Source organism: Filicampus tigris, chromosome 7 (assembly GCF_054856515.1).
Source record: "Filicampus tigris isolate MCC_2025a chromosome 7, RoL_Ftig_1.0, whole genome shotgun sequence".
NCBI lineage: Eukaryota > Metazoa > Chordata > Actinopteri > Syngnathiformes > Syngnathidae > Filicampus > Filicampus tigris.
Window position 1 is genome coordinate 7,979,758 of NC_141223.1, and position 27,308 is coordinate 8,007,065.

At 39.5% G+C, this 27,308-nt stretch overlaps 6 protein-coding genes across 9 annotated transcripts; 2 read left to right on the forward strand and 4 right to left on the reverse strand.

The window, feature by feature from the left end:
* Nucleotides 1–1,334: 1,334 nt before the first annotated feature.
* On the reverse strand, nt 1,335–4,576 carry folr (folate receptor). 3 transcript variants are annotated; one of them, XM_086035526.1, is made up of 6 exons: nt 4,429–4,565; nt 3,741–3,813; nt 2,706–2,887; nt 2,422–2,610; nt 1,857–1,992; nt 1,335–1,678 (listed from the first exon to the last, which is right to left on the reverse strand). In XM_086035526.1, the coding sequence occupies exons 3-6, from the start codon at nt 2,835–2,837 to the stop codon at nt 1,407–1,409; spliced, it is 729 nt and encodes a 242-aa protein (XP_085891652.1). In that variant the 5' UTR covers nt 2,838–2,887; nt 3,741–3,813; nt 4,429–4,565; the 3' UTR covers nt 1,335–1,406. The 3 variants fall into 3 exon arrangements, with proteins under 3 accessions (XP_085891652.1, XP_085891653.1, XP_085891654.1); XM_086035527.1 differs by lacking the exon at nt 3,741–3,813 and having other exon boundaries at nt 4,429–4,576; XM_086035528.1 differs by lacking the exon at nt 3,741–3,813 and having other exon boundaries at nt 2,706–2,841; nt 4,429–4,561.
* Nucleotides 4,410–6,581, forward strand: anapc15 (anaphase promoting complex subunit 15). The gene is made up of 4 exons (XM_086035529.1): nt 4,410–4,950; nt 5,223–5,282; nt 6,050–6,193; nt 6,310–6,581. Exons 1-4 carry the CDS (start codon nt 4,831–4,833, stop codon nt 6,355–6,357), a joined length of 372 nt encoding a protein of 123 aa, XP_085891655.1. The 5' UTR covers nt 4,410–4,830; the 3' UTR covers nt 6,358–6,581.
* Nucleotides 6,582–7,627: 1,046 nt separating this feature from the next.
* Nucleotides 7,628–8,951, reverse strand: tomt (transmembrane O-methyltransferase). Its single transcript, XM_086036348.1, has 4 exons — nt 8,690–8,951; nt 8,380–8,576; nt 8,154–8,276; nt 7,628–7,825 (listed from the first exon to the last, which is right to left on the reverse strand). Exons 1-4 carry the CDS (start codon nt 8,949–8,951, stop codon nt 7,628–7,630), a joined length of 780 nt encoding a protein of 259 aa, XP_085892474.1.
* Nucleotides 8,952–10,253: 1,302 nt separating this feature from the next.
* sfrp2l (secreted frizzled-related protein 2 like) lies at nt 10,254–17,238 on the reverse strand. Its single transcript, XM_086036126.1, has 4 exons — nt 17,092–17,238; nt 14,534–15,173; nt 12,679–12,759; nt 10,254–12,538 (listed from the first exon to the last, which is right to left on the reverse strand). The coding sequence occupies exons 1-4, from the start codon at nt 17,095–17,097 to the stop codon at nt 12,153–12,155; spliced, it is 1,113 nt and encodes a 370-aa protein (XP_085892252.1). The 5' UTR covers nt 17,098–17,238; the 3' UTR covers nt 10,254–12,152.
* Nucleotides 17,239–19,731: 2,493 nt separating this feature from the next.
* On the forward strand, nt 19,732–24,087 carry lamtor1 (late endosomal/lysosomal adaptor, MAPK and MTOR activator 1). Its single transcript, XM_086036129.1, has 5 exons — nt 19,732–20,027; nt 21,191–21,333; nt 21,413–21,490; nt 22,069–22,192; nt 22,380–24,087. Exons 1-5 carry the CDS (start codon nt 19,986–19,988, stop codon nt 22,470–22,472), a joined length of 480 nt encoding a protein of 159 aa, XP_085892255.1. The 5' UTR covers nt 19,732–19,985; the 3' UTR covers nt 22,473–24,087.
* On the reverse strand, nt 23,173–27,220 carry lrrc51 (leucine rich repeat containing 51). Of its 2 annotated transcripts, none has more exons than XM_086036127.1 (5): nt 26,988–27,220; nt 26,729–26,793; nt 26,420–26,625; nt 26,186–26,334; nt 23,173–25,657 (listed from the first exon to the last, which is right to left on the reverse strand). In XM_086036127.1, the coding sequence occupies exons 2-5, from the start codon at nt 26,781–26,783 to the stop codon at nt 25,525–25,527; spliced, it is 543 nt and encodes a 180-aa protein (XP_085892253.1). In that variant the 5' UTR covers nt 26,784–26,793; nt 26,988–27,220; the 3' UTR covers nt 23,173–25,524. The 2 variants fall into 2 exon arrangements, with proteins under 2 accessions (XP_085892253.1, XP_085892254.1); XM_086036128.1 differs by lacking the exon at nt 26,988–27,220 and adding an exon at nt 26,869–26,969.
* Nucleotides 27,221–27,308: the final 88 nt, after the last annotated feature.

Genomic DNA, 27,308 nt, shown 5'->3' on the forward strand with positions numbered 1-27,308 from the left:
TGGGTCTTATGAAACTGGAACCCAATAATTAGCCAACAGTGGAGCCCACTAACGACTAGTGCTGGCCTGGAGTTGCTGATGTGCGAGACTGGTCTCTTTGATCTCGAGGTCCAGAGAAACAATTCTCATTGCAGTTCCCGGTCCATTTTTGTGTTCATGTTAATGTGTTTCCCAAGCGGGGTTTAAGTTTAGCTAATGCCAGGAGTTGCTATAGAATACAGTGTACTGTATAGAACTGGCCTCCCACTGCATTTATTTAAAACATTTCTATTCTTGCACAAACTCACAAACTATATATTTTATGAGTGAATGGGCAGTCTACTGTCTACTATTGCAATCTTCCTCCAACACCCCAAAAGAGGTAGCCTACCTGAGGTATAGGCTCATTGGAGACTCTAACTTGACCATCAGTGCAAATGATGCCTGTGTGTCAGTCCTGTGATTGAAAAGTGATCAGTCCAGGGTAGGAATCAAGTAATATGAATATTTTACATCACAAATATAGTGGCATATAATGACATTATCAGTCTTGATGTTGTGCAAATAAATATAAACAAAACACAAAAAAACAGACAAATGCACTTAAAGTTGATGTAAGTTATATTAAGTTAAAATACAAAAAAAAAAAAAAAAATTAGGAAAGCTATGTAGTTTTTGCACATTAAAAACTAAACAACAAAAGTAAAATGATTTTTCAAGCATGCAAGACCCCATGAAACGTAACTACAGGAGTGACATGTTAAACAACAGACTTGGATGGTGGTACAATTTTTGGTAGTAATCACGGAATTAAAGGTGTTTTCCCCTTGCATACAGTGTACCGGTAATTATTTTTAAATTGATAAATTATTACATATAGATATATATAATACGTTATGTTGTCGCCTGTCGCATCTTCTTCATCTTCTCACTGATGTCAAAGGACAACTACCAAACTCAGACACACTACTGAAGTACCGATAATCATAATCTGAAACTGTAATATAAACTCTGTGAAACTTTATCACAGTTTCATCTCTCGTCCCGAGTTTACCCCACCTCTTACCTTTGCCTGTTACCCACTCAATTGGGATAGACAACAGCTTTTGATCCTCATAAGCAATATAGAAAATGAATGAGTCTAGTTAAATGAAAATCAGGTAGCTGTCAGTCAGCTGTTACTGACAAGAAATTTGGGAGGAATGTTAAACAGAGTAGACATACGCTATAGCTTTAATTGCACAGCAATTGCAACAAAAAAATAAGTTTGTCTGATTTGTGGATTTTCTCACAGACAGAAAACCCCTAAAGCAGATGTAATACCTAAAAAAAAAAAAAAAAAAAAAAGCAGACACTTAATTTGAAATCAACTTTATTGAGCCGTCTGGAACCAAGAGATACAGGCAAGAAAAATAGTTCTCTCCTACTTAGATCAGTGCAGAAAGAGATGATGCAGCCAGGAAGAGCAGCGATGTGAGTGACAAACTACGGGGTTGCTGAGCATTGTTGATGTAATACTCAGCTACCTTTGTGTTGGGGTTTGGCCCAGTGAACCAGAGCTGCATACATCGCCCTGATGTTTTGGAGTGCCTCGTATAAAGGTAGGAGTTAGACCAAATTTGTTCACACATGGATTTAGGTGTTGGGAAGACGTCAGTCCACTTTCTGCACTTGCTGCCTTCAGGGCATTGGTTAATACCTGTGATGCAAAAGGATGATTATTTCGGTTTAGCTTGTCATCACTAACTCACAGCAAGTGCACGCCGCAAAGTTAGACTCAATGATATTTCAGAACAAAAATAAGTACAAGTATCTTTGTTTTGCATGCGTGTCCATGATTATGTCAGAGAAAATGAGTCATGTCAGTGAGAACCCACCTGTGCTCCAGTCCCATCCTTTGTGCCAGTTAGTCTTACATGTCATATCATTTTTGCAGTCCTCCCACCAGGAATGGCAGTCCTCCATACACAGAGGTACATCCAAGATTCGCTCCTTGCGCCAGCTCTGATCCACCTGCACAAACAAAATATAAGTAACACTTGAATGCATAATCCGCAAGATGCATTGTAACACATAATACATAACTGGATACAATAGAATCACAACATTTAACCCTTTCATGCATAGTGGTCACAACAGTGGACAGCTATTTAAAAGTTGCTTTCGCCTATATTAATTAATCTAAATTTAAAAAAATATCTCGAACCCTTTCATGCATTAATTATGATTTAATGTTATTATTTAAAATATAAATATATTTTTTGTTTAATTAATATAGGCGAAAGCAACTTTTAAATAGCTGTCCACTGTAGTGATCACTTAGCATGAAAGGGTTAAAATAATAATAATTCTGCCATGGTTTCTACTTTCTGTCTTCCCTTTTGTGCTGCCATCTAGTGCCGTCAGTGTGAATTGAAATAACACAAGAATCGAGGCACCCACCGCTTGTATCCAGGGCCCTAAGTGTGGCGAGCATTCATAGAAGCAAGTGTCTTGAACAAAGTGCTTCTTGCACTCGGGGCTCATCGCACCACAGTGGTGCCAGTTGAAGTTGTACAGGTAGGAGTTATCTTCGTGAGCTTCAGCAGTGGTATTTGCTGTGCAACATGCATTGTCGCGCCATGGCTCACACTAAAAACAAAGGGCAGAACACAGTGAGCACTTACTGCTGTTTGTGAATGGCAGGGAAAACAGAGTAAGTTGTGCACAAATTGCATGTCCATCACCTGAAAGTAAAGTTTTCCCTCGGGGCCAGGTTTTACTTTGTGGTGTTTGGCATCCATACACATATTGAGTTTGTCTTGAGACAGAGAGCCCCTGGAGAGTGCGAGCAACAAGACCAGAACAACAACCCACATGGCTCTGCAGCAGAAAGTCACTGAGATGACCAAAAGTATACGATACAGCTCTGGGGGAAGAAAATACCGTAACAGATCACAGTATAATTATCAGTTCCTCTGAGTTTGCTATTAATAGGTACATGTTTGAAATGAATTTTTGTTACATTTTCAAACCACAAAACATCTCAACTCCAAATGTCCAAATTTTATAAATGATAGCGTTTATGTGCACCAAATAAAAAAATTGTTAAAATATCCAATTTTTTACAGAGCTGTATATCGGCTTTGTCTGCATTAACTGTACATGCACTGAATGCAATCAGTCCTGTAAGCAGCCAAACTTTTCATTTCATGTGAAACACCGGTAATTAACTGTACTGTCTATAGGAATGATGAGTCAAGAAAATTCAGTCCAACTCAAAATGACAATCAGAAATACAATTTTAAAACATGTACCATGTAGCATCGACTGAAGCTATTTTACCTTGCTTTGCACCCGCTGATTTTAGACTGTGCACAAATATAATATAGTTTCACGTTTTGTGTTCAGTGAGCTAATCATTAATTCCTCATAAATTCCAGTAAGTGCTCAACATAATGACATAACAACTGACAAGTATAAGAAAAGGCCTTATATTGCCACACTAAGTTGTAGTTAAAGCATAAACGACAAATTCACACACATCAACAGTCCTCATTTTAGCATTGGGAGACTTCATAAATATTAAAAGAACACACCTCACAGAAGGGAATCCTCCCAATAAACAGTTTAACCATTTCACACTACAAATCAAATCACACATCAAATCACACTACTATAAAGGTACAGTGCTCATATTTATCGACAGAGCACTAGACAACTTTAAAAAATAAAATAAAACCTGGAGGTAGTTTCCAATGATGAATTAAATTGTTGTTTACCTTACTGTGGTCTTCTGCAAATTGTTGTGAAGCCCAAGAAAGTTCCGGAAAACACACCTTGGTAGAATATGAACTGGAATGTGTGTGAGTGTGATAAAAAATGAGAGATGCCCCTCTCATAAGAAAAGTTGTCATAACATATGTTTCCAAAGTCCAAAGTTTTCCCATAGTGTGTGTGCGTGTGTGCTTACGCGTGCGTGCTGTAGGAAATAAGGCATGTGATAATAGCATTTATTACGTCTACATGTGAGGTAGTTTAGTCTTATCTCAAGGCTAGTCCACTCTATACACACAAAAATGGCAAGATGACCTAAGAATTAAAGTTAAGATTAGTTAAAGACGACATATTATTATGGACATTTCAGTTTTTACTTGACTGTTTCAATGGATTTGTGGAGTGCCTGGCCATATGCCATCAAGCGTGAAATGAATTACGGTAGAAAAATCAAGCAAATATGTTGTAGCTGCTTAGCTGTGAAATGTATCCGGAAGTGAGTTGTTTCCAATTTTGCTAAATGTTTTGAGTGAAATTCCTTAAGGTACAGCAATATCCAAGATTTAATGTACATGTTGTCTAATAATGGGGAGGGTAATTAACATACAAGATATACCCAATTAACTTGAAAGATGTGTTTCCTGATGAAATTGTCAATTTGTCATGGCTCTTTGTCACTCTATGCAAACTTACCATCAACCACGATGAAGAGACACGGACGTTTTCCGCATAATTTGAAACGCAATTTAGTACATTTATAGATTTTCAAAACTTTCTAGCCTCTTGGGTTCAACACCGAAGCGGAACCTTAACGCAACGATATCTAACCAGAAATACTCTAGTCGGACGGTGTTCGGCGAACACTCTTAACTTCCGACATGTTTGTTTTGAATTTTAGAAAACGTTCGGTCGAATTAGCAGGCTAGCTAACAGCAACAAGTTGGTGGTAGTTGCACCTATCTTTATTTGTTTAGTATGGTGTTGTCGCTTATTACTGTTAATAAGTAAGAAGACGTGCGTAAACGCGTTTTAACGCGTCTTCGGTGGCGTCAAGCACTGTTTTGCTGCTCTGTTTTGGTGTGCTCCGAAGCCAACATGTCCACGCTGTTTCCATCCTTGTTTCCCCGAATAACCGAGTCTCTGTGGTTCAACTTGGACCGACCTTGCGTGGATGAGACGGAGCTGCAGCAGCAGGAACAGCAGCATCAAACCTGGGTAACGTTCGTACTTACACATTGAATGATTGTCCTCGGCGCTTAAATGAGTACTATTTAGGATTCTGAGCGTCAGTTCTTTTGCTTTGCTACCCTGCCATCGGATGTAAATGGTAGATTGCAGAATATTAACAACAACAAAATAAATATACAGCATTATGAATTGTAAAACGCTGTAACTTGATCATGTTTGTGAATTTGTAGTATCCCTCCTACAATGTTCCCTACAATGTAAATCACGGTTGAATCTTTTTCACATTTGTTTTACCTTAGTTGCAGAGCATTGCTGAGAAGGACAACAATCAACTACCAATTGGGAAAACAATTTTTGAGGTAATTCTTTATTTGTGTCCAATGTTTAAGACCAATCTTTTACAATCCACACGACCTTCATCCCAAGAAAATATTTTAATAACATTCTGCTTTTTCCCCCAAAATATTTTTATTGTCACAAAAAATGATACAATAAAAATGATACATATTCAGTTTTTTTTTTTACTTGAATATGCAAATTTACAGTAACACCTATGTTCAATGAACTGGTACAAAAACATACTATGTATATAAAAAAACAAATGAGAACAAAATATTTAATAACATTCTTATTGCGACAGATTTGTACATGAAGCATGTGGCAAAACAACAACAACAACAAAAACAGCCACTGTACGTAATGTTGTCTCACTTCTGTTGCACTATAATACAATGATATATATTTTTTTTAAACATCATTTTCACCAGTTCCACACAATTGTGTTTTGTTAGAGTTGGATAATATTTTTGTGGTCATTGAATATTGACTTAATATATTTGTGTCATAACACTTGGAAGAAAATAGGGGTGGTCGAGGGTCAATATTATTTAATATAGATAAGGTAAGGTTTAGCAGCACAACACTGTAGCAGTTACTACTACACAAAACATCTTACAACATCATGTCATTTAAGCTTTTGTTGCTGTCCTTATTGCAAATGAAAGGCCACCATGAATGCAGTGATATTAGTAGTATTTTAACATTTTTCATTATCAGTACTTACTTCTATCTGTGCTCTGCAAACAAAACTGTGCCTTTCTTTACCTTGTGCATTTACTGGGTGCAGGGAGGAGGATATGAGGAGGAGGAGGAGGAAGATGATGAAGATGAGGAGGACAGTGAAGAGGACTCAGAAGATGAAGAAGACATGCAGGACATGGATGAGATGAACGATTACAACGAATCACCCGACGATGGCGAGATCAATGAGGTGTTTTCACACATCATTTATTTCATCGGATGATGATTTTAAATCAAATGAAATTTAGCGAATTCACCCTTTCTAAAAACACATTTTCTAAAGTTTTTCTTTGTTCTATTTGTCAGGTGGACATGGAAGGACAAGACCAAGATCAAGACCAATGGATGATTTGACAAAGATTTTCAGGTTTCTACTTCCCACCAAAACAGGACTGTACCAGAGAAGTAGCTACCTACACTTTTGCATAATTTAATGAGACAATATCGTGGTTACCACATTTTTGTTATGATCACAATACAGTGTACAGGTAGGTGTACCTAATTTTGTCGCTGGTGAGTGTATTTCAGCTAAATAAATGGATGTGCTATGATAGCACGGGGAAGGCCCTAAAATGAGACATACGACTCATTAACAGCTGTCTATTTTGTATTGTTTTACATGATTCAATCTACAGATTTTTAAAAATGGATTGAAGCCCTCAATTGCAATTGTTGCGTAAAAGAACCAGCGGCTTTTGGATTTCACACCCATGTAATGAGTCATCGAGCTTTGAGATATTGCCGGACATTGCTTACTGTAAAAGTTGCCAACGGTACAAAGTTCTTCACAGGGGGTTTCGTTTTTCTTGTATTACAGAACATGCTGTTTACACACATCTCAGCAATTAACCTTCACCTCGTCATATTTTTTGCCATGTGCCACCTGTTAAAAGTGTCTACCCTGACAATACACGGTAGCTCAATCAGCTATAACACTTGTTATTAATGGAGGTGCATCATCAACAAAAATGTTGCAGTAAACTTGACTTAGACTATTTTCTGTTTTGTTTTGTTGCATGTGTAAATTCACTTTGGACAACATTAAAACGTTTTATTAAAAAATATATTGAGCATGACATTTTGGAGGGTTTTCAGAGCAGATAATCTAAAATACAATTAAAATCACTAAAACATGATTTTTACTTAAACCATTATGCATTACTTTTGTATTTGCAACAACAAAGGATGGAAAAGTAAGTGAGATGAACAAGTAGATGGAGGGACATTTTGCAATGAGGCAACTTAGGGTTAATAAGCAACAGGCTGACTGGCTGTAAAAATAGCATCTTGAGGCAGACCATTTTAGTATTAACCATGGACAGCCATTTACCAACCTGTTGCTGCAAATCTGAAAATTTGCAAAGACTATTAAAAGCAGGCATTATTGATTGCATGGGCTCAGAACGCTGAGGGAAATTTTGCCGTGTCATCCACAAATAGTTAAAACTTTACTGTTGCAGATTTTTTGTTGGCTGTCCTTCATTTGAGTTCTGAAGACCTAACACTGAGATGCCCAATTTATTCAATTTTTGTTCACTTACTTCACTTACTTACTCAATTAACCCTAGCTATTAACACAGTTTTATGTTTTTTTTTTTTTTTTTCAATCTATTGCACTTATGGTTTAATTGATCCCCTGATAGACCAGTTCTGCCATCCCGTCCCTGATACCCTTGCTATACTCCAGTGTGGCGCGATGGATCTTCCACTCATATAAGCCGCTCTTGCGAATGTGTCTGAGAAATTTGGGAGCGCCGGGAAACAACACATTGTCAGCCAGAACTATAGATCCTTTCCCGAGCAGACCGGAACCTTCCAACATCTGCAACACCATCATATCAAACATTTAGTATCACCTTTGGCAACATCAGAAATATATTTAATTACCTTGTGACAACACATATCACAGGGGTGGTCAATAGATAGATTACAGACAGACCTGCCATTTGATATTATTTTCCGATTCACTTGTAATTTAGCTCATCCATCTTAATTAGCGTCATGGGTTTATTGGAGCCTATCCCAGCTGGCTTGTACATATATATGTATGTATACACTGCGTGTGTAAAGATGTAATCCAATAGTCCATGACCAAGCCATCAGTTTGTTGTGGTAAGACACTATTTTATGATTTGTTGCAGCTACAGTACCTGTAGATCAGCACAGTAGCATTTCTTCCAGTGGTCCATGAAGACCAAATCAAGCCTCTCCAAACCAAAGTCAGACCGCAAGCGTGGGATTACTTCGTCTGAAGGGTTTACAATCAGCTCTACCTGATTCATGAGAAACACAGCTCTTCATTTCTCACTTCCAAAAGTATAATGTACGAGCAGATCAAATCATGTAATATCAAGAAACAATGATTGCGTCTCTCACTGTGTCGTCGTCAAAGCCTGCCAGGCGGATGATTTTCTCAGCTATGGCAGCATTCCTCTGGTCCATCTCAACACTGTAGATCCTGGCACCCAATGGTAGAGCCCGGGCCATACGCACAGTGCTGTAACCACAGTGGGTCCCCAACTCCAGGACTGTTAGAGGACTCTGCTCCATCAGCAACCGGTCCAGGATCTTCCCTACACACAAAGGATGCCAATACCAGAACCACAAACTCACCATCAAAATATTTCTAGAAATATTAAAAACATAATAAGCTCACATCGAAGGTTGACATACTACCTCCACTCACCCTTTTTTGGTCCAATGTTACTGATGTATTCCACATTGCTGCACCACTCATCAAAAGTGTCCAGGATGCTGTCAGGGTCCCCAGGTGTGGCATGAGTGAGAACATACTGATAGGCCCGCTCCTCACGGCTCAGACCGGTGACACAGTCCTTCCAAAGGCGGACCAGGACCGCTCGGTAGAACAACGCAAAGTAGAAACGGTATCGGATGAGCAGCGTCAGCAGGAGGGGGAGGAAAGCCAACGCAATGGCAGGGGACACCATCCTAGTTTTCACACACCCAACACAGGTTTCAATCAATTATTTATGCTCTAAAGGAAAACGTTTAAAGAGGAAGTTAAAACCCCCAATTTTTCTTTATTATAATATATTGTATGCACCCCCACTGGTCTAAACACATCATTCTGATTACAATTGCTTTTGTGGAATATGAGTTATGTACAAAAATCCACCCTTTCTCAGAGGGCGGCCATTTTGTCACTTCTGTCGACTGAAAATGACATGTCATTTTCTATTAATGTGTGTGCCGTTTGCACCAACTGGAAAAATTGTCATCACATGTAATTTTCAGTCGACAGAAGTGACAAAATGGCCGCCCCCTGAGATGGATAAAAGCATGTGGTTTTTGCTTCTTAATTTGTATTCCACAAACACAATAATAATCAGAATATCAAGTTTAGACTATAAGGCTGCATAGAACATGTTGTCAAGAAAATGTTTGGGTTGACTTCCTCTTTAAGTAGCAGTAAGGAAAGTAGGATTTTATGCCATTGGAGTTGTGAATTATAAGTTTCTTCATGCCACTGATGGTACATACAAAGTTATAGTGATAAACTAAACTGGGTTTGACAGGCTGCAATGTCATAAGTGCAGCTCTGTTCTTACAAGGCAGTGTACAAAGTGATTTTAAAGTGTTTACTTTGAGGTTACATGAGTACATATTGTTCAAAAAGAGGGTAACCCAAATCTCAAACACAATGTTCTACCCCATTTGCCGCCCAGTGATATTTATCTGGGGTTGACTGGATAAGACAAGATGAATATTCAAAAAATCAAAATTACTTCAAATATTGATTTGTCAATTATACTTAGTGTGCTATTATTGAAAAGCAAATTCATCATTCCATTGCGATTCCTTCTGTCATTTCATAAGAGCAACAGACACAACCTTACTGCAAAGCTGCGGGAATATCCCTCACATCTGTGAACAGATCCCTAATGTGAAGTTTGTGTACCTAGTCTGTGCAGCAGAAGGAGATATTCAGACATAATACTGTCGCATTGATAAAAACATTTACCACACAAGAATACACAAGTAAAACAGTCACTCACCTTGTCTCTGAAAAATAGTTACAGATAACTAGCTCGGCAACTGAAACAACTACAGCTAGATGCAAGTGTGTATACTGTATGTGTGTGTAGTGTAAGTGAAGGTTGGAGACCTAAAGCTATGAATTATTAAAGAATCACGTTCATGTGTTTGTCCGGTAACAGTTTACTCCAGGCACTAAAACTAGCTAGACCAAGTGCATTTTAGCCGCACAATATTTTTCACTGAATTCAATCTGAGACACCTAATGTTTATTTTTGTACCATACAAAAACAGAGAAGCAGAGTCAAGTTTGCCACGTGAGACAAAGTGAAGCAGACATTAGATGTATCAAGTTAACAGCAACAGGTGTGTATCCACCTTTTACTTCGAGTCAAGTTTCCCACTTTGCTTAGTCAATGTGGAAGGTTTAAGAAAAACACGACCTTTAAAGGCAACAAAATGTCCCCAATATCAAAAATATGAACCAAATACTTGACAAAAAAGATTATGAAATACAAAAAAAGCAGAGATGCACATTTTACAACTGTTTATGCATATTTGTTTAGTTCTCATTTGCTGATTTGTTCAATTACTGCATTTTTAATAACACAACATAGTCATGTTTTAAATTTATATGTTCATGGTATAAAACCACATGGTATAATGAGTGTTTCCTCATCATTGCGTCTGAAAGTGGAAGTAAACCCCCCAAATTTTCTTGACAATAATATGTTCTATCCATCCCCGCTAGTCTAAACACGGAATTCTAATTATTATTGTTAGTGGAATACAAGTTTTTTTGTCTCGAGGGCGGCCATTTTGTCACTTGGTGTCAACTGAGAATGACGTCACAGTTGCTCAAAGGTCAGGTAACAGCCAATCATGGCTCAGCTTCAGCAAACAGGTGAGCCATGATTGGTTTACCTAAGCCCTGAGACACTGCGAGTTTCAGTCGACAAAAGGTGAAAAAATGGCTGCCCCCTGAAAAGGCTAAAAACAGGTGGATCCTGCTGCTTAACTCATATTCCAGAAACGCAACATCAATCAGAATGCCATGTTTAAACTAATGGAGGTGCATATAACATATTCTTGTCAAGAAAAAAAAATGGGGTCGATTTCCATTTTAATGTGTATGAATATATTATTGCACAGGTGTCAAAGTCAAGGCCCGGGGGCCAGATCCGGTCCGCGACATAATTTTATGTGGCCCACAAATGTAAATTATGTGCGTTGACGTCATGATTCTTGCAAATTGTCTTCACTTTTAACAACATTGCAAAAGTGTATTTTATAGTGAATTGAAAAATATTTGAACAATTATTTACTGGCTTTTGATTTCAAAATTAGTTATCCATCGATTTGTAGCATATCGTCGCTGTCCTTATCTCCAATTTTGGAAACTTTTTTATTTTTCAATTTAATGCGATGTCTGTAATGCAAAAACATGATTCATGTAAAAATAAGAAAATGAAAAAAAATTGAGATAAGTGTTTTTCACATGACAGCGACGATATGTAATATTATAATGGCGGTCATACATTTATATGTGCTTACATTCAAAACAATCCTCCGAGGGACACTGTAAGATGCGGCCGGTGACAAAAATGAGTTTGATACCCCAGATTTACTGTATAAATATGAGAAGGTTGTTGTATTACTGTAGGATTACATAATTGTGTCAAAGGTTCAACACTACCCTGTTTGACACCAATTTAAAGCCAATCTATGCACAAAAAAAACCCCACAACAAAGTATAAGATTACAACAATTTAGTTACTTAATGTACATTATTTAGACATCCTATGTAGGTATGTGTAGCCTTTGAAAGGTGACTGCTCAACTCTTTAGTGGCAAATGTAAAACACTGTAAAACCTGTCAAGTAAACAAGTGTGCCATACATGAATCAATTAGTAACCCCTGCACCATTTAAAAAAAAAAAAAAAAAGATGTGTCCACGACCTTGCGCCAATTAGCACCTTTTAAAATGTAATGGTGGTACCATTCATTAAGCAAGTGGTCAGAAAGCAGACTCACAGTATCTTTTCACACTTCTTCGTTAACACAAGTGCTTAAAAGTCTGTGCACGGGTGATTAATTTAGTTATTTAGAGACTTTTTGACAGGACGCCGCTAATTGGTGAAAGACTGAATGGCTACAGCTCAGGGCAGGTTTGTTTCAGGAGTCCCCTGATGAACTTCTTCAGATCTTTGTCACTTCTACTCCAGCGCACGAGCCGAGTCAACACCAGCCTTCCCTCCTCAGCCCGAGCCAGTGCCAAATACCATCCATCCAGGACCCCATTCGCATTTTTGTCCATGACCCCCTCGCCAAAAACAGGCTTTTTGTCTGCTGAGTCCAAGCCGGGACAAGCACAAGTGCTTCCTTCCTGCAGCCACAGAGCATTGTGGGCCTTCGCGCCTCCAATCCCCGCCCTCTCCGCACCTCCCCCTTCCCACCTCAGGATGCGGCTTCGGGCTAAAGGCACCAGCTGAAGGTCTCCTCCCACTGTTGACACACTGCCCAGACGCATCTTCAATGCTGCGACAGAGAAAAAGCGTGTCATTTCGGGCACATTGTAAAACAAACAGCCGCTCATGTGGACGTGAAACACATTTTATTTTTATTATGGTCTGCTCTCAAGACTACATGTTATAGTATCCCATCATCTCTTTCCTCACCATATGGACTTTGACAAAAGCTATCCTGGATGTCAGTCTCTCCTTCGGCTGCCAGACTGCAGGCATCACAAATGACACTTCCTGGGTATTGAAAAGAGAGATTATACATGTTTGCTTCTGCAGAGGTGTAAGCCTGGGAGCAAGAAAAAAAAAACACTTTAACACTTTAACCACCACTTAAAAATACACACGGTTCTTGATAGAAAATGGAACATCAATTAGTAAAGTAGCAGATGCTGACTTATTCTAATGTATACAGTTTTTTTGAATGGAGGTGTGGACTTTACACAAAGTAACTTACAACCTACAGTGTACACGTGTAACGAGATGCACATATAAGGGATATAAGAGCTGCCAAATATCTTCTTTTACAAATATAAAAATGCAGTTTTTATGAGACCATTATTGCATGCTTGTAGTTTGCAGAGCAGCACGATAGCTGCTTAGTTGAGAAATTGTGGGTTTGAATCAGACCCTCTTGTGAGCAGTTTCCTCACACATTCCAGAAACATGCATGTTTCTAAATTGCCATTGCGTATTTGTCAATACATGCCCTGTAATCATATTCACACATATGGGCAATTTAGTCTTAAAGCGGAAGTCAACCCAAACATATTTTTGTCAAAAATATGTTCCCAACAGGCCCACAAGTTGAAACACGGAATTCTAATTAATGTTGCGTTTGTGGAATATAAATTAAGCAGCAAAATGCACTCGTTTTTAGCCATCTCCGGGGGCGGCCATTTTGTCTTCCGTCAACTGAAAATGACATCGCAACTGCTCAAAACGACCAATCACGGCTCAGATTCAGAAAACAGGTCAGCCGTGTTTGGTCGTTGTGAGCAGTGGTAATGTCATTTTCAGTCGACAGATGACAAAATGGCCGCCCCCGGAGATGGCTAAAAACGAGTGGATTGACACTTATTCCACAAACGCAATATTTATCAGAATGTCCAGTTTCAACTAGTGGGCTTGCATAGAACATATTCTTGAAAAAAATATGTTTGGGTTGACTTCCGCTTTAAATCAACTTACCATGGGATGTGGGAGGAAACTGGAGTAACCAGAAAATATCACAAAAGCATGGGAAGAACATGCAAACTCCACACTGAAGGGCCAGAGCAGATTCAAACCCCAAATGTCAGAACCTGTGAGGCAGACAAGTTAACCGCTGGCCCACTGTGCTGACACGTCATAAATAGGTGAAAAGCTGCTAGTATTTAAGTATGGACCTAAAGTGCATCTTTTAAAGCAGGGGCGTCAAACTTGTTTTCATTATGAGCCACATTGTAGTTATGGTTGCCTAAATTATAACAATGAAACTGTATACTTTGATCACTAGAGGTGTAACAGTACAGTGGTCCCCACTATTTTTGGAGGAACAGAGAGACCAGGCATATTGTTAAAATCTGTGGATAACTAACGGCCATTGAAATGCATTGGAAACAATTATTGATTTATTTTATTTTACCCCAAATACCCCGAAAAAGGAAAAAAATGCTTTAAAAGATTTGTGAATAGTAACCGCAGGTAAGCAATGGCGAGTATGCGGGGGTCCACTGTGGTTCATGCCAAGCCTGCTAAAAGAAAAAAAAAAATCACAACATCCATTTTTTGGGGGTCTTGCAGCATACAAGTTTTATTTTTTTATTGTGTGTGTAAGTGTGTTGACCTATCCCTGCCCTCTAAATATCCGTAAAGCTCGCGCTACGCCATATGTGAAGCAAGCAAAGCCGTGTTATCTGCTAATTGAATAGATTATGCTGAGTAAAGACCGACAGTGGGCCACGAATGGCCTACCTAGCTCGAGTGCATGGTTTGAACGCCCGTGTTAAAGGTTAAGTAGCACACAGACCTTTGAGCGCCTCCTCGTGGGTGACCTCCTCCATGGTCCGCGCATCCTGCTCCCCACTCGGAGGGATGCAGAGTTGAGTCCCGCGTGGAAAGCGGCTGCAATTGAACATTTCGGGCCAGGGGAAGCCGAAGGCGCTCATGACCGGGACGCAGTGGTCTCGCACGGCCTCGCACAGGGTCCTGCACGGGCTGACGGGCCCGCTGTAGTCCGGCACGCAAACCGGGGCGAACAAGGAGCACAAGAACTTCTTGGTGTCCCGGTGACACAGCTTGGAGACGAGCGGCAGCCAGGCGGCAGACTGCTGCTGGGTCTCCCGCAGGGTGTCGTGGCCCAGCAGGTTGGGCAGCCTCATTTGCCGGTAGCCGATGCCGTGACACAGAGACAGGGTGCTCGGTATGGGCTTGCACACCGAGCGAACCGACGAACTAAAGCCGAGCGACGGCGGTCCGAGGCGGGGAGGAGTTCGAGCGTCGGACGCCAGAGAAACTCCGAGCGTCAAAACAAACAGGAGCACTCTCATGGTGGTTGCTTTTGTCCCTGCACCAACTAAAGGTGAGTTCCACGGAGCTGAAAGCTCTCTTCCTGCCTGCTTGCTCTCCTTTATCGGTGGGCGTAAATAAAGGAGAAGGTGTGGAGGAAACTGGAGGGTAAACAAGAGGACAGACGCCTGTTAATCATCACCCCCACCCCAAAAGGTTTGGTGACTATACTTCTTGTCTGCAGCCAGGCTGTCTGCAAATTGCTCAACTGTCGTTACTGACTTTTGAGAACTGAAGCTTGTTATGCAAAACATTCCACGATGTTACAAAATTAATTGCATAATCTAACACGGAATGTTAATCTAAAATACTGGATCTTTGAGCCATGGATGTTAAAAAAAAAAGAAAAGAAAAAAACAGCATGGTGGAATTTTAATGTAAAAAAAAAATCCATCCATGCATTACGTGAGCTACAGTATTCTACTTTGGGCGAAAGGTGGGATACACCCTTGACTGGTCGCCGGCCAACTGCAGGACACAAGAGTCAAACAAAATATATGCAAAAAATAAGAATAAACTAAATTATTTGTTTTTTACGTGATCGTGCTCTTGAAAAAGTCAAACAAAACTATGAAAAAGAGAATGTTCCAGAGCTTGGCCAATGAATAATTTTTGCAAAGTATATCCACAGTGAACGATGTGTTGAGTTGTGCAGTGTGAACTAGACCTGGGATGGGCTACCTACTGTAAATGCTGGAGGGGTGGAATGGGTGACAAATTAACCATATATATATATATATATTAACTAGCACAAAACTGCTGAACAGCAAACCAACATTAACAGCAAGAACTCTTGTGCATTATTTCACAAAAATCAACTCACTCAAACTGTTAATGTTACACTCAAAACAGTTGGGTTAAAATAACACAATTTTGGGTAAAAAATGGATCGATCCACAACTTGGGTCAATTTGACCCAACTTTCTTGGTTGTTTTTGCAGAAAATAACCCCAAAATAGGTCGTTTTGTACAAAACAATGCAGAAAAACTTGCTGTTTTGTACAAAACAATGACAGAAGGTGGGTCATTGTGTTATTTTTAACCCAATTGTTTTTAGAGTGTATTGAGTTAAAGTTACTATGTTTGTCCTGTATATCATTCCAAATCTGCAAACAAATATTTGGCTTATTCACGCAATATAGCCCAGGGCAGTGTAAGCGCAACTAAGACATGTCTGCCATCTAGTGGTAATATAACTTAAAACTACAGTAGACCCCTACATACTCATGGTTCAGCACACACGGATTTCCATATTCACACTCGCGCCCCCACACAGTTTTTTTATATTCTACTTTCCCCACAAGTTTTCTGTAAAGATTTCAACAACACAATTTCTTTTTTTAAGTTTTAAGTTACAAGCTGTGCTATGTACATGGCCCCTAAATATTACAGTTCATTATGTCAATTGGATGTTAACTGCTCTTTATAGACCATCAGTGTTACAGTTCAGCATGTTCTACTCTGTCATCTTATACTCAGCCTGAGGGGAGTTAAAAAAAAAACCCAAAACCTTTCATGTTAGTCTAAGTAGGCTGCCTCGCATGCACCAACTAGCCTTATCCTGCACTTTTGTTCTTGGTGTTATCAGCCTATGAAGTTGGCCATCAGAAAAAATACAGCAGACGGGAACTGTTGTTTTACCAGAAGCAAAAACTTTAGTACATTCCTATGCATTGATTATCGGTCTATCTGCTGTGCCGTTTATACAAGAAACAACACATTTAACTAGGTGTTTTTATACTGTACTTGTAGAGAGTAAAAATGCAGAAGCGGTAGTACTGGCTTTGTCTGTCACATGGGGGCCAGAGGATTCCTAATTTGTCTATTCCATATTTGGTGTATAAACAGCAGTTTTTTAAAATTTACTCCTCTTATATTCCAATTCTGCCAGATCATTGCAAGTTTATCATTTATTCCAAATTCGGTGTACTGTATACATCCACACGCAGAATTAAATGTGGGGTTTCCTACTCTTCACTTCTGCCCTTTCAAAGCCGAATTTAAGTCATTGATACTTACCATCATGCGTTGACGTCAGTAATGAAAAGACGAGTCTAATTTACTTGAAACTGCGCTGTCATTGCCTGTCTTCGAAAGGAAGCACTGTTTTATCTCTCCCTGACCCGATGACCTATTGCAACAAAGAGGAAAGGTGGCACAACGAAGAGGCCCTGTGCATGTGACCTTAGAAGGTGGGGCCTGGCCGTTTGAGGGACATCAGAGTCCCCAAAGTAGCTGTTAACTGGCTAAATCGTTAGCCACACTGTGTTGAGTGTCTCAGTGTCAGTATTGCTTTTTTTCCAACATCAGCTGAAGACAATGTAAAAAACTATGTTGATAGAGGTAAAGTCAAAAGCGGTTGGGATCTTGATTAAAGTTCTGGGGTCTCGTATGGCAGAGAAACCAGGCTTAAAGCGGAAATCAACCCAAATATATTTTTTTCTAAATTTTCTATGCAGGCCCACTAGTTGAAACAAGGCAATATGATTAATATGAAATATGATTTAAGCAGCAAAATCCACTTCTTTTTAGCCATCTCAGTGGGCGGCCATTTTGTCACTTCTGTCGACTGAAAATGACATCACAACTGCTCAGGGCTCAGGTGACGACCAATCATGGCCCAGCTTCAGAAAACAGGTCAACCGTGATTGGTCGTTACCTGAGCCCAAAGCAACTGTGATGTCATTTTCAGTAGTGACAAAATAGCCGCGCCCTGAGATGGCTAAAAATAAGTGGATTAACTCTTATTCCACAAAATCAATACTTGCCATGCCTTGTTTCAACAAGTGGGCTTGCATAGAACATATTCTTGAAAAAAAAAAATGGGGTTGACTTCCCCTCTAAATAAGAATAAAACAATAAAGCAAATATATCTTATTATATTTATTTAAATTGTCAACATGAACTAATGCAGCAATATGTACAAATAAATTAAAGGGAAGCTTAAATCGTCTCTCAATCCTCTGAAACAATTTATAAAGTGAAGATGGTCGATTTGTGGAGGAGTGGTGCATGCAGTGAGTGATTGCACCACTATTGTGCTATTCTGGAAGAGTAGACTCTGAATATCGAGCGGCACCCTTTTGTCTACGCTGCTTGTTCCTCTCCTTCATGATGTGCCTCAAGCACCTCAATTGGGGTCTCCGAACAGGTTTCTTTCGTGCTGTATAAAGCCCATCTTGAGCCACGATTGGGACCCTTCTCAATATCACCTTATCTTGACCATCTGCTACCTCACAGGTCCAATTGTCAGAGGACGATGAGGAGGAAGAGGAGGAGGTGGAGGAGGATGATGAAGATGAGGGTGACGAGGAGGGGGGGGATGAGGAGGACGACGAGGAGGAGATGGGAGACTTTGGAGCCGGCCAGGCCCGTGAGGGTATTCCACCTGGAGAGCAGAGTGTGGAGCTGGGGTTGGAGCCAATGTTAGGGCCCCCCCGAATGAAGAGTCTGGAGGTGTGGGGATAATCTGGGTCTGGCACCCACGTGGTCGACCAAGAACCTCTTTTGACACCCTGAGAAGATAAACACCCTCAGAATTAATTGTGCTGCTCCATGCTGTCACGCAATACAATTTGCGGCAACAAATGATGGCTGAAATGTGATTGGTCGCTTTAATATACATGTCTGGAAGCAGCATATCGATCAGAAAAGCTATGACAGGAAACGAACATACCATTTGGAATTATTTATGGAAAAAAATCATTATTGTATTAGTATTTGTGGACAAAAGATAATTAATATCAGTCTGTGATTCAGATTTTTTTTTTAGGCCAGCAGACGAGCAGGCCCAACACTAATAAACAGCCATGGAAAAAAATTAAGAGATCACCATGTTTTCGTCAATTTCTTGTTCATTTGATTGTCCGGTGCCACTAAAAGTGTATCAAGTGACTAACTGATACAAAAGAAAAGGCCAAACGCACTATTTTAAAGTAAGCTTTCTCCTTGAGAATAAAAGCGTCAAAAAAGTCCAATGTCGTTTTACCTCAGCATTTTCCGGTGCAACACTGCCAGATTGCGCCACTTTGGGAGGCATGGTACCGATAAAATGAAAAAAAAAATGCTTGAAAAAGAAACGACTTAATTTTAGCCCCAGTTAAGAATCTATTTTCGTTATTATTTTTCCTACATCGGTAGGTGTAGACGTGCGTCATGACTTGCCCTTGCAAAAGTCGAGTAAACATTGACGTCAAAAGGAGCGACGTCCATATGGTGGCTAACCACAACAAATAAACATAGAAACAGACTTGAACGCTACATTGTGCATCGGCGTTGCCGCCATTGTGGCTGTGCAAGCGGTCGATAATGATGCGTTGATCGATAAATCAAAATATAAAAAGAATCTAAATCTGTTATATGTAAATGTTGATGTTATTTGGAAAAATCCATATGTACATTTTGGAATCAGGTAATTCTGGACATAAAATCTGATAGTAGAAATAATTGATCAACATTTATCACCACAGCAGTTTATTTTCGTCTTGGTAACCCTAAATACTCATCAAAACATGGAGAGTAAATGCATTGCATTTTAGTGGTTTTTGGGGAACAGATACTTGGTTAGTCCATTTCCTGTACTGTAAGTTTAAATAAATGACTTGCATAGCATACTAGCATGGAACCCCGAAGGTTTCGTTGACGTCGTGTTTGAATACGGCGCCGTGACGTCAAATGCCGGACGTGACGTCCTTGTTGTTGCACGCGCAGTGCAGCTGTCATGTGATAGCTGCTGCTGTGCTCACTTCGAGTCTCTCGGCGAGGAGCTGTTGCCGACAGTATCTGGCTAAGTACCAAACTCCTTTTGATGAAGTTCAAATAACCCCCAAGTCGAATTGTATGTTTGTTAGCGCAGACAAACACGGCTGCTTTCTGCGGGAAAACCGGGAAGCCGGAGTGTACCGGACGCTGCCATGGGCTGTTGTTACAGCAGCGACAACGAGTCAGCCGACCAGGTAGTTAGCCGCTTAGCTTGCTAAAACTAGCTCCATAGATACTTGCTCTGCGATCGTACGTGCACGACTCACTTCTATTGACAGGACGAACGACTGGTGGTTTCAGGGGATGCGTGTTTACAAATAAATGGTCATTCCGGTATTTAAGCTTTTAAAAGATATTTAGCATGCTCACTGACGGCCTAGCTCAGGGCAGTGTTTGCTGATTGCACACGGCGGAAAGGAGAACTGCTGAAATTAGAGAAGAAAGCTGTCACGAGTTGCTTGGCTATGTAATGTAATGTATGTAATAGCAAAGTGAAGCTACTCCCAGTGGTCACATTTTTATGAGTGAAGCAAGAAGGAACTTTTATTGACGCGACTGCTGTTTTACAAAGCTCACAAGATACTTTAAAGTTCCTAATTTGTGTTGTGCCGTGTGACTCAAGGTCTTCCTCAAATTCCGTTCGAGAAAACTTCCCTGTTCGTTCAGAATAGTCCTTCTTTCTCAGCTTTAACTCCTTTGAGTTTGTAACCAGAGGTTGCAAAAGTATTCATAATCGCTACCAAGTTTATTATAGTTTGGGATTTTTCATTAGTTAGTTTTTGTTGCTTTTTTACTTTTGTTTTTTAAATTCTGTCAGTTCTATGTTTTTTTAGAGCGGGTTTAAAGGTATAGTTCGCGTTTTTGTTCTTTGAAAAGTGTTTTTTATTTATTTTTTTTGTTTTATTTTTTTTAGTATTGGGTATTTGCCAGGTGCGATATTAAAAAAGGTCAAGTATTGAGTAATAAACACTCAAATTAGAAGTTGGTCAAGCAGTATAGAGTCATTCAAAACTCAACAAATGATAACACCAGATAAAAGTGCAAAAACTACATACTTATACTTGAGTAATGATGATCAAGTCTCAATTTAATGACTAATTTACTCGAGTAAAATCTGTTGTACACAATGCTCATATACTCACAGTAATGGAGGGAAAACACATAGCGATCTTAATTTTTGGACCATTTCAGTGAAATGGGATTATTTCCTCTGGCACCTATGATGAGCTCTAATAACACACTAATGGCCTGGAATCTGGTTTAGGTGACAGTGCAGCTGTACTGTACAAGCAGCATTTTTTTCTCAAGCTCATACAATGAACAGTTCTTAATGATTCAGTGATTTTTATGATTGTAGGATAACGAACGCAAGCCACTGATCACCCACCCGAACCCTGTCAGCAAACCCCCAAATGGCACGGACTGGATCACTCCTACGGTCCCCTCAGCCCGTACAGACGAACAGGCCCTGCTCACATCCATCCTCACCAAAACGGCACAGTAAGACTGTGATGCACCCAACAAGCAGACTCAGTCCGATAACCAATGACATCAAAACACCTTCTCGTTTGTTCTGCAGGAACATTATCGATGTGTCGGCAGCTGACTCCGTCATGATGGAGCAACATGAATATATGGACAAAGCTCGGCAATACAGGTATACTTCAAGATTGTATTAGGGTTGACCTGTTTGGGAATGAATTGCTCGATTCACGCTCAATTCATACATTGAAGACTAATTTGACAGTGTGGAAATTCCATATCAGAAAAGTGCTATTTGGCGGGGGAGAGAAAAATTGAACACACACATTGAACAAACTTCTATAATTTGTGAAAACCGCTTCGATCAATGGTCGTTTGGTACAAGTACAACTAATCAATTTATTAGATTTTGCCTGTTCGTCAGCGGCATGGGCACCCGTCCGCCTTCATCAGTCCGTCATTATTTCAAGCTGAACCAAACTAATCGTCAGTCGGTCACTCCGTCATGTTATTTTATCCGCGCCTCCGTCAGTTACAAAAAGTGTGTATGTGGTAAAATACACACATTTTTGTAAAATTGTAGTTGAAAAATAGGATTAATCGTGATAAATGATGGAAAATTTTGCGATTAATTAGTAAAAAAAATAAAAATAATATATACACTTATTTGCCAATCTATGGAACTGTTAAGTACAGCGGGAGCACGCTGATGGCTCCCTGCCGCTGTTTTAATTCCTTTGTTTCTCCTCTCAGCACAAAGCTTGCCGTTTTGAGCAGCAGTATGCCGCAAAAGAAAGCCCTGGCTCTCCCCTCCCTCACTAGTCAGCCCCACCAAGTGCTCGCCAGTGACCTGGTGCCATACTCAGATGTTCAGCAGGTAGTCACACACAATGCATTTTGACCTCTATGAATGAACTTCTCTCTTGGATGTGTCATGCTCCCGAAATTCTGCACGTGATTGAATGTGAAACCATAAACAACCTTTTAAGATGCTTTGCTTCCCTTGTTAGGTGCCTTGAAGAAAGATTAGGATAATGCCCTCCTCATCTGCATTTTCGTTTCAGGTATCCAAGATAGCGGCATATGCCTACAGTGCAATCTCTCAAATCAAAGTGGATGCTAAAGAAGAACTAGTGGTCCAGTTTGCCATTCCTTGATCCGACAACTCTGGGCTGCATATTGCTCCTCCCCTCGTTTGAGTCTGCCCTGTCACGCCTGCAACCTCACCCTTCTCTCCACCTATTTCTCAAATTGTCTTGTGCTTCTTGGCTGTGGCTCAAAATGCAACAAAGACACAGACAATGACGTAGCACCACAATGGCCATCTCGTCACACTGTACAAAACCGAAGGTCAGTGAGAAGTTGCTCTGCCGTAGAAAATCAACGGATCTGTCAACTTGCATCCTCAAAATTGGCCTCCCCTGAATCACAGCTTAAGCCAAAATAAAATGTGCAAGTCTGTCATTGATCCTGCTAGCTGTTCTTTGTCATAACTAATTTTGATTTTGTTTACAGTGATGCATTTTGGATACCCAGATGAAGAATAATATGAAATTAAGCATAATAGGACAAACTGTTACTGGTAACCATTTCAGGACATACTGCTCAATACATGAATTTCTGTGAGGCTAATTGGCCATTATTTTGTCTGTTTTCACTGGTGAGGATGCAGTAGGGTTCACTACACTGAAGTTCTATAGAGATTCTAATCCCATAAAACCTGTTTCGCACTAGAGGCCTACGGTTCAGGGGTGGGAGGGTGCCCTATGTGGGGTGTAGGGACGGATGTGTATTATTTTTTTGCCTTCTTTGTACAGAATTTTCTGGCTAATTCTAAAGCTGAAGATGATTGTAGAAGGTGTTTTTGTGGAAAGTTCACAACTGGCTGTGATCTGAGGTGATGACAACCATTTTTATGAAAACCAACAACACTTTGAGGGCTGTTTGCCAGCGTTCAAACAAAGCTTTTCGCTGCCGATTGTAATATGAGTGATTTGTTCGTATTAATTGAAAGCTAACCATTGTAGCAGTGTGATGAGAGCGTTAACAATCCGTTGTACCACAACAGATCAAAGGATCCAAGATCTTTTTGAGATTATTTATTTTGTGTTTTTAAACCTACTGCTCTTCAGAGGAGAGCACAAGAAAACATGCAGGGAGCACAGTGATGTTGGGAATACCTAGATGAGGCCTCCAGGGGAGAGTCCTCGTCAAGGTAAAAGTATCCACAGTGGAATTCCTACAACCCTGTTTGTTGTAATGTTTTTGGTAATTTTATGTCCAAATATGGTAAACGTGTCTTTCAGTATTTAATACAAAAAATAGGAAGCTAAAACTATGGTCAAGTCGAAACAGCGGCATAGTTTTTGTACTTCATATTTGTTGTATTAAATTCTCAAAGACAAGTTTAGTGTATTGTAATTCCGTTTGGATTCAACATCACCTGTAAACATTGCAAGAACTGGAGAGTGGGCATTCTACTGCGGGTACTTTTCCCTGACGAGGCTGCAGGACTCATCCCCTTGGGCCTCGTCTAGGAATTCCAAACAGTGAGATGCTCAAAAGGGATCTCGTGCAAGGCTGGGATTATTTTAGCCGCACATTTGAGCTTTTTGCAATGGGTTCTTGGTATTTTTTGCCCCGGTTTTTGTTTTGTTTCTCGGATATGTAATACTACCTGAAATATATTTGTAATATCTTAGGCTAGTATAAAAAAAAAAAAAGACCCTTTTTTTGTTTGTCTATTAATTCATTAAAAACTTTCAACAGCTATTGTGTTTGATGGAGTTTTCAATGTATTAATTTATTACAAATGTCTCTTTTGGATTTTGAAATTTAAAGTAGACCAAATGTATTTGCAAATGAAATGCACACACCGTTTAAGTGAAGTTGTGAATTGGAGCACAGTCAAAAGTATTAACTTATTTCTTTTGCCAGGCGCCAGATCAATGCCAAGGCTGGCGCCTGACGTCCATCATAGAGCAGAGCAGATATTACATGCTGCCTCCCAAAAAAAAAAAAATGTCAAAGTGGAACTAATAGACCTACACGATGCTACAAAAACACAAGAACAAATAAAATAAATTCAATGAAAAATACTGAGGATGTTGAACAAGAAGCCTTTTGTATTAAGTTGGTATCGTTATGCACACGGTGTAATATGAACTTGATCTGCATTTAGAAACGTTTGCAAGGTTACATAATATGCTTGGCAATACTGGTTAGGCATTGCATGCTTTCTTGTATGGATTTGTTATTCAGCTTTAAAATAAACCGCTCACTGTAAACTACATGTACATTTTTTTAAAGAATATTTTGTGTTCTGCTTGGAGGAAAAGGAATATAGATTTAGTTCTATTTATTTATGTGCCTTGTTAGTTTCAATGACTTTGCCATGAAGATAGAAAACCTGTATTTGGGACAATTATATGTACACAAAACACACAAGCCCACCACTTGCATTCTTGAAGGCCGAGAATGTGTGCATCAATGTACAAAAAGAGCACACTGTCTAAATTTGTGATGTGGCTGGATTCTTATTTAAACTATGTCGTTTAATGTATATTATCACATACTTTGCTGATCGAGTTATCTGGTGTAAGCATTTATGAAATGACAGTGCTATTTTGAAGTCAGAAATGTTAGATTAGGTCTACTGAACTGATTGAGCTGATGCTTTTCTGCATTCTGATTTATTTAGAGAAGTCAACCTACAAAGAAATTTTCTATATATATAATTTTCTATTTCTGTTTAGACCAGTGGGACTGCATGGAACATATATTATTAATAGAAAATAATATAATATAATAATAAACATGTGGGGTTGACTTTCACTTTAACTTTCATCCCACGGATAATGTGAGGTGTGAGTTTTTTCAGTCGTTCAACTTGAGACTGTTCATTTAGCATTTTACACTTTCAATTTCCCCCATTACATTATTATTATTGTTATTTTTTTATTTTTTTTTACTGGTTTGTCTTATTTTGTTAAGTTGAAAATCTCAAATACATTTGAGGAGACGAAAAACAAGTGAAAATCACAAATATATTTGTGGATCTGAAAAACGTGAAAATCATGGATATACTTGTGTGAATTAAAAACACGTGGAAATTGCGTTTGAATAATTTAGAGACAAATCTCTCCTTCTATTGTACACCTTTAAAGGTCTTGTGAAACAGTTAAATAGTTGCGACTTTGAACACAGTCACTAAAGTGTTTCCTTATTTCGTTTGCCCGGTTTGCTACTGTGGTGCCATATCTGTGCCAAGGCTCGCTCCTGAGTGGTGACGACACTGAAATCCATCGTCTTTAATCCATGCAGAGTAGATATCACGTGACTCCTTAAAAAAAAAAAGACATAAGTAATTATGTGAAAGTAAATTGATTTAACAGACTCTCCATGATATATTACAACAATTCACAAGAATAAAATTTTTAATAATTATAAAATAATAACACACATGCTTTCCAGAACCGATTATGCATTTGGCATACTTTTTCTTTGCATGGAGTCACAAGTCAACCTAAAAATAAATCACTCACTGTAAACTGTAAGTATAAATATTTTTTAAAAGAACATATTGTATAATTTGCTCTACTTGTACTTAAAGTGGATGTCAACCCCCCAAAATTATTTGCAACAATGTTCTATGTGCCTTCATTCGTTTGTAGAATATGAGTTAAGCAACAAAATCTGACAGCAAGTTGCAAAACGGCCGCCCCCTGAGATGGACAAAAATTGGTGGATTTTACTGCTAATCTCAGATTCCACAAATGCAGTATTAAACAGAATGTCATGTTTCGACTAGTGGGCCTGCATAGAACACAATTCTTGTAAAGAATATTGATTTCTTCTTTTTTTTTTTTACCTGTAGGCCTTGTTTGTTTCAATGGCGTTTCCATGTAGGGTGATGGTGTGTAGATGAGAGAGACTTTGTAGCTTGTCTACCTCTGATAGAGTAAAAATACGGTTGCCATGAAGATACAAAACCCGCAGTTGGGGCAGCTCACACAAAACCTAGAACACACATACAAGACCGCTTCTTCATATGCTAGAAGAAGGCAGAGAGCATGTGTGTGAATGCACAAAAAAAAGAGCTCACTTTGTCTACATTTGAGATGTGGTTAAACGAAAGATCCAGCCAGGCGAGCAGTGGTGGTTCAGCCAGGAAGTGGCTGATGGTCTTGTGAAGGTCATAGAGGTTTGTAATATGATTGTTATTCAGACGAAGAGAGCCACTTTGGAACTTTCCTACTGAATTTCTCTTTAAAGGCCGTAGACCTCTGCTCGGTTTTTCTGACTGTGCATCTGAAATGTAGATAAATTAGAAACGTCAAGCAGTGTTGAAAGTTTTTTGTTTTCGTCCTGAAAAGACCAAGAGTAAAATAAAGTTGCCAATTAAATGTCCTACCTGCCAAGTTTCTGATGGCTTTAAAAGATAAATCCACTGGAGCTCCATACATCATTATCTAACATCTGTGATAAAACAGTCACAACATGATCAAGTCGCGTATTAGTTTGACGGGTTTACCCCCGAGGAAAACTGCTTACCGTAAGTGCTATTTACCAGCAGTTTTTGGGTTATCGTACGCGGACATACACACTGTCAACGCGATTTGTTCTCTAGCTATAGTGAATGTACAACAATGTCAGTTTAGCGCGATGTTTACCTGAAGCACGCAACAGTCTGTTTCCATGGTAGCGCGTAGACAGCAGTCATATTCTACCCGATCAAGTCCCCCACGAACTGTGGCACGAAACGCATGAAAACAGGGTTGACTTTTTGGACTGTATATCTTTTCAATAAAAAAAAATCATCACGATAAGCTGATGGTTTATGTTTAACATCACCAAAACAGTACCCGCCTCGCGTTTTTTTACTGCTGGCTGTCCCCGTCGTGAAATCAAGCAAGACACTCATTCAACTTCCGTTCTTCTATCCAATCATCATCGTTTATTTTGAGACGCGTCCGTCAGCGAAAAATGATTGG

What these genes read in the sequence shown, in the direction of transcription:
- folr (XM_086035527.1), bottom strand. Translation starts at nt 2,837, where the DNA reads ATGTGGGTTGTTGTTCTGGTCTTGTTGCTCGCACTCTCCAGGGGCTCT. An exon ending in AGGGAAAACTTTACTTTCAG is followed by an intron (nt 2,611 to 2,705) that starts GTGATGGACATG and finishes CTTTGTTTTTAG; the next exon opens with TGTGAGCCATGGCGCGACAA. An exon ending in TAGGGCCCTGGATACAAGCG is followed by an intron (nt 1,993 to 2,421) that starts GTGGGTGCCTCG and finishes TTGTTTGTGCAG; the next exon opens with GTGGATCAGAGCTGGCGCAA.
- anapc15 (XM_086035529.1), top strand. Translation starts at nt 4,831, where the DNA reads ATGTCCACGCTGTTTCCATCCTTGTTTCCCCGAATAACCGAGTCTCTG. An exon ending in TTGGGAAAACAATTTTTGAG is followed by an intron (nt 5,283 to 6,049) that starts GTAATTCTTTAT and finishes TACTGGGTGCAG; the next exon opens with GGAGGAGGATATGAGGAGGA. An exon ending in ACGATGGCGAGATCAATGAG is followed by an intron (nt 6,194 to 6,309) that starts GTGTTTTCACAC and finishes TCTATTTGTCAG; the next exon opens with GTGGACATGGAAGGACAAGA.
- tomt (XM_086036348.1), bottom strand. Translation starts at nt 8,951, where the DNA reads ATGGTGTCCCCTGCCATTGCGTTGGCTTTCCTCCCCCTCCTGCTGACG. An exon ending in TAACATTGGACCAAAAAAGG is followed by an intron (nt 8,577 to 8,689) that starts GTGAGTGGAGGT and finishes CTTTGTGTGTAG; the next exon opens with GGAAGATCCTGGACCGGTTG. An exon ending in CAGGCTTTGACGACGACACA is followed by an intron (nt 8,277 to 8,379) that starts GTGAGAGACGCA and finishes CTCATGAATCAG; the next exon opens with GTAGAGCTGATTGTAAACCC.
- sfrp2l (XM_086036126.1), bottom strand. An exon ending in CCACGAGGAGGCGCTCAAAG is followed by an intron (nt 12,760 to 14,533) that starts GTCTGTGTGCTA and finishes TTCAATACCCAG; the next exon opens with GAAGTGTCATTTGTGATGCC. An exon ending in CTTTTGTCAAAGTCCATATG is followed by an intron (nt 12,539 to 12,678) that starts GTGAGGAAAGAG and finishes TCTCTGTCGCAG; the next exon opens with CATTGAAGATGCGTCTGGGC.
- lamtor1 (XM_086036129.1), top strand. Translation starts at nt 19,986, where the DNA reads ATGGGCTGTTGTTACAGCAGCGACAACGAGTCAGCCGACCAG. An exon ending in ACAACGAGTCAGCCGACCAG is followed by an intron (nt 20,028 to 21,190) that starts GTAGTTAGCCGC and finishes TTATGATTGTAG; the next exon opens with GATAACGAACGCAAGCCACT. An exon ending in CATACTCAGATGTTCAGCAG is followed by an intron (nt 22,193 to 22,379) that starts GTAGTCACACAC and finishes TTTTCGTTTCAG; the next exon opens with GTATCCAAGATAGCGGCATA.
- lrrc51 (XM_086036127.1), bottom strand. Translation starts at nt 26,783, where the DNA reads ATGATGTATGGAGCTCCAGTGGATTTATCTTTTAAAGCCATCAGAAAC. An exon ending in AGCCATCAGAAACTTGGCAG is followed by an intron (nt 26,626 to 26,728) that starts GTAGGACATTTA and finishes TCTACATTTCAG; the next exon opens with ATGCACAGTCAGAAAAACCG. An exon ending in ACATCTCAAATGTAGACAAA is followed by an intron (nt 26,335 to 26,419) that starts GTGAGCTCTTTT and finishes TGTGTGTTCTAG; the next exon opens with GTTTTGTGTGAGCTGCCCCA.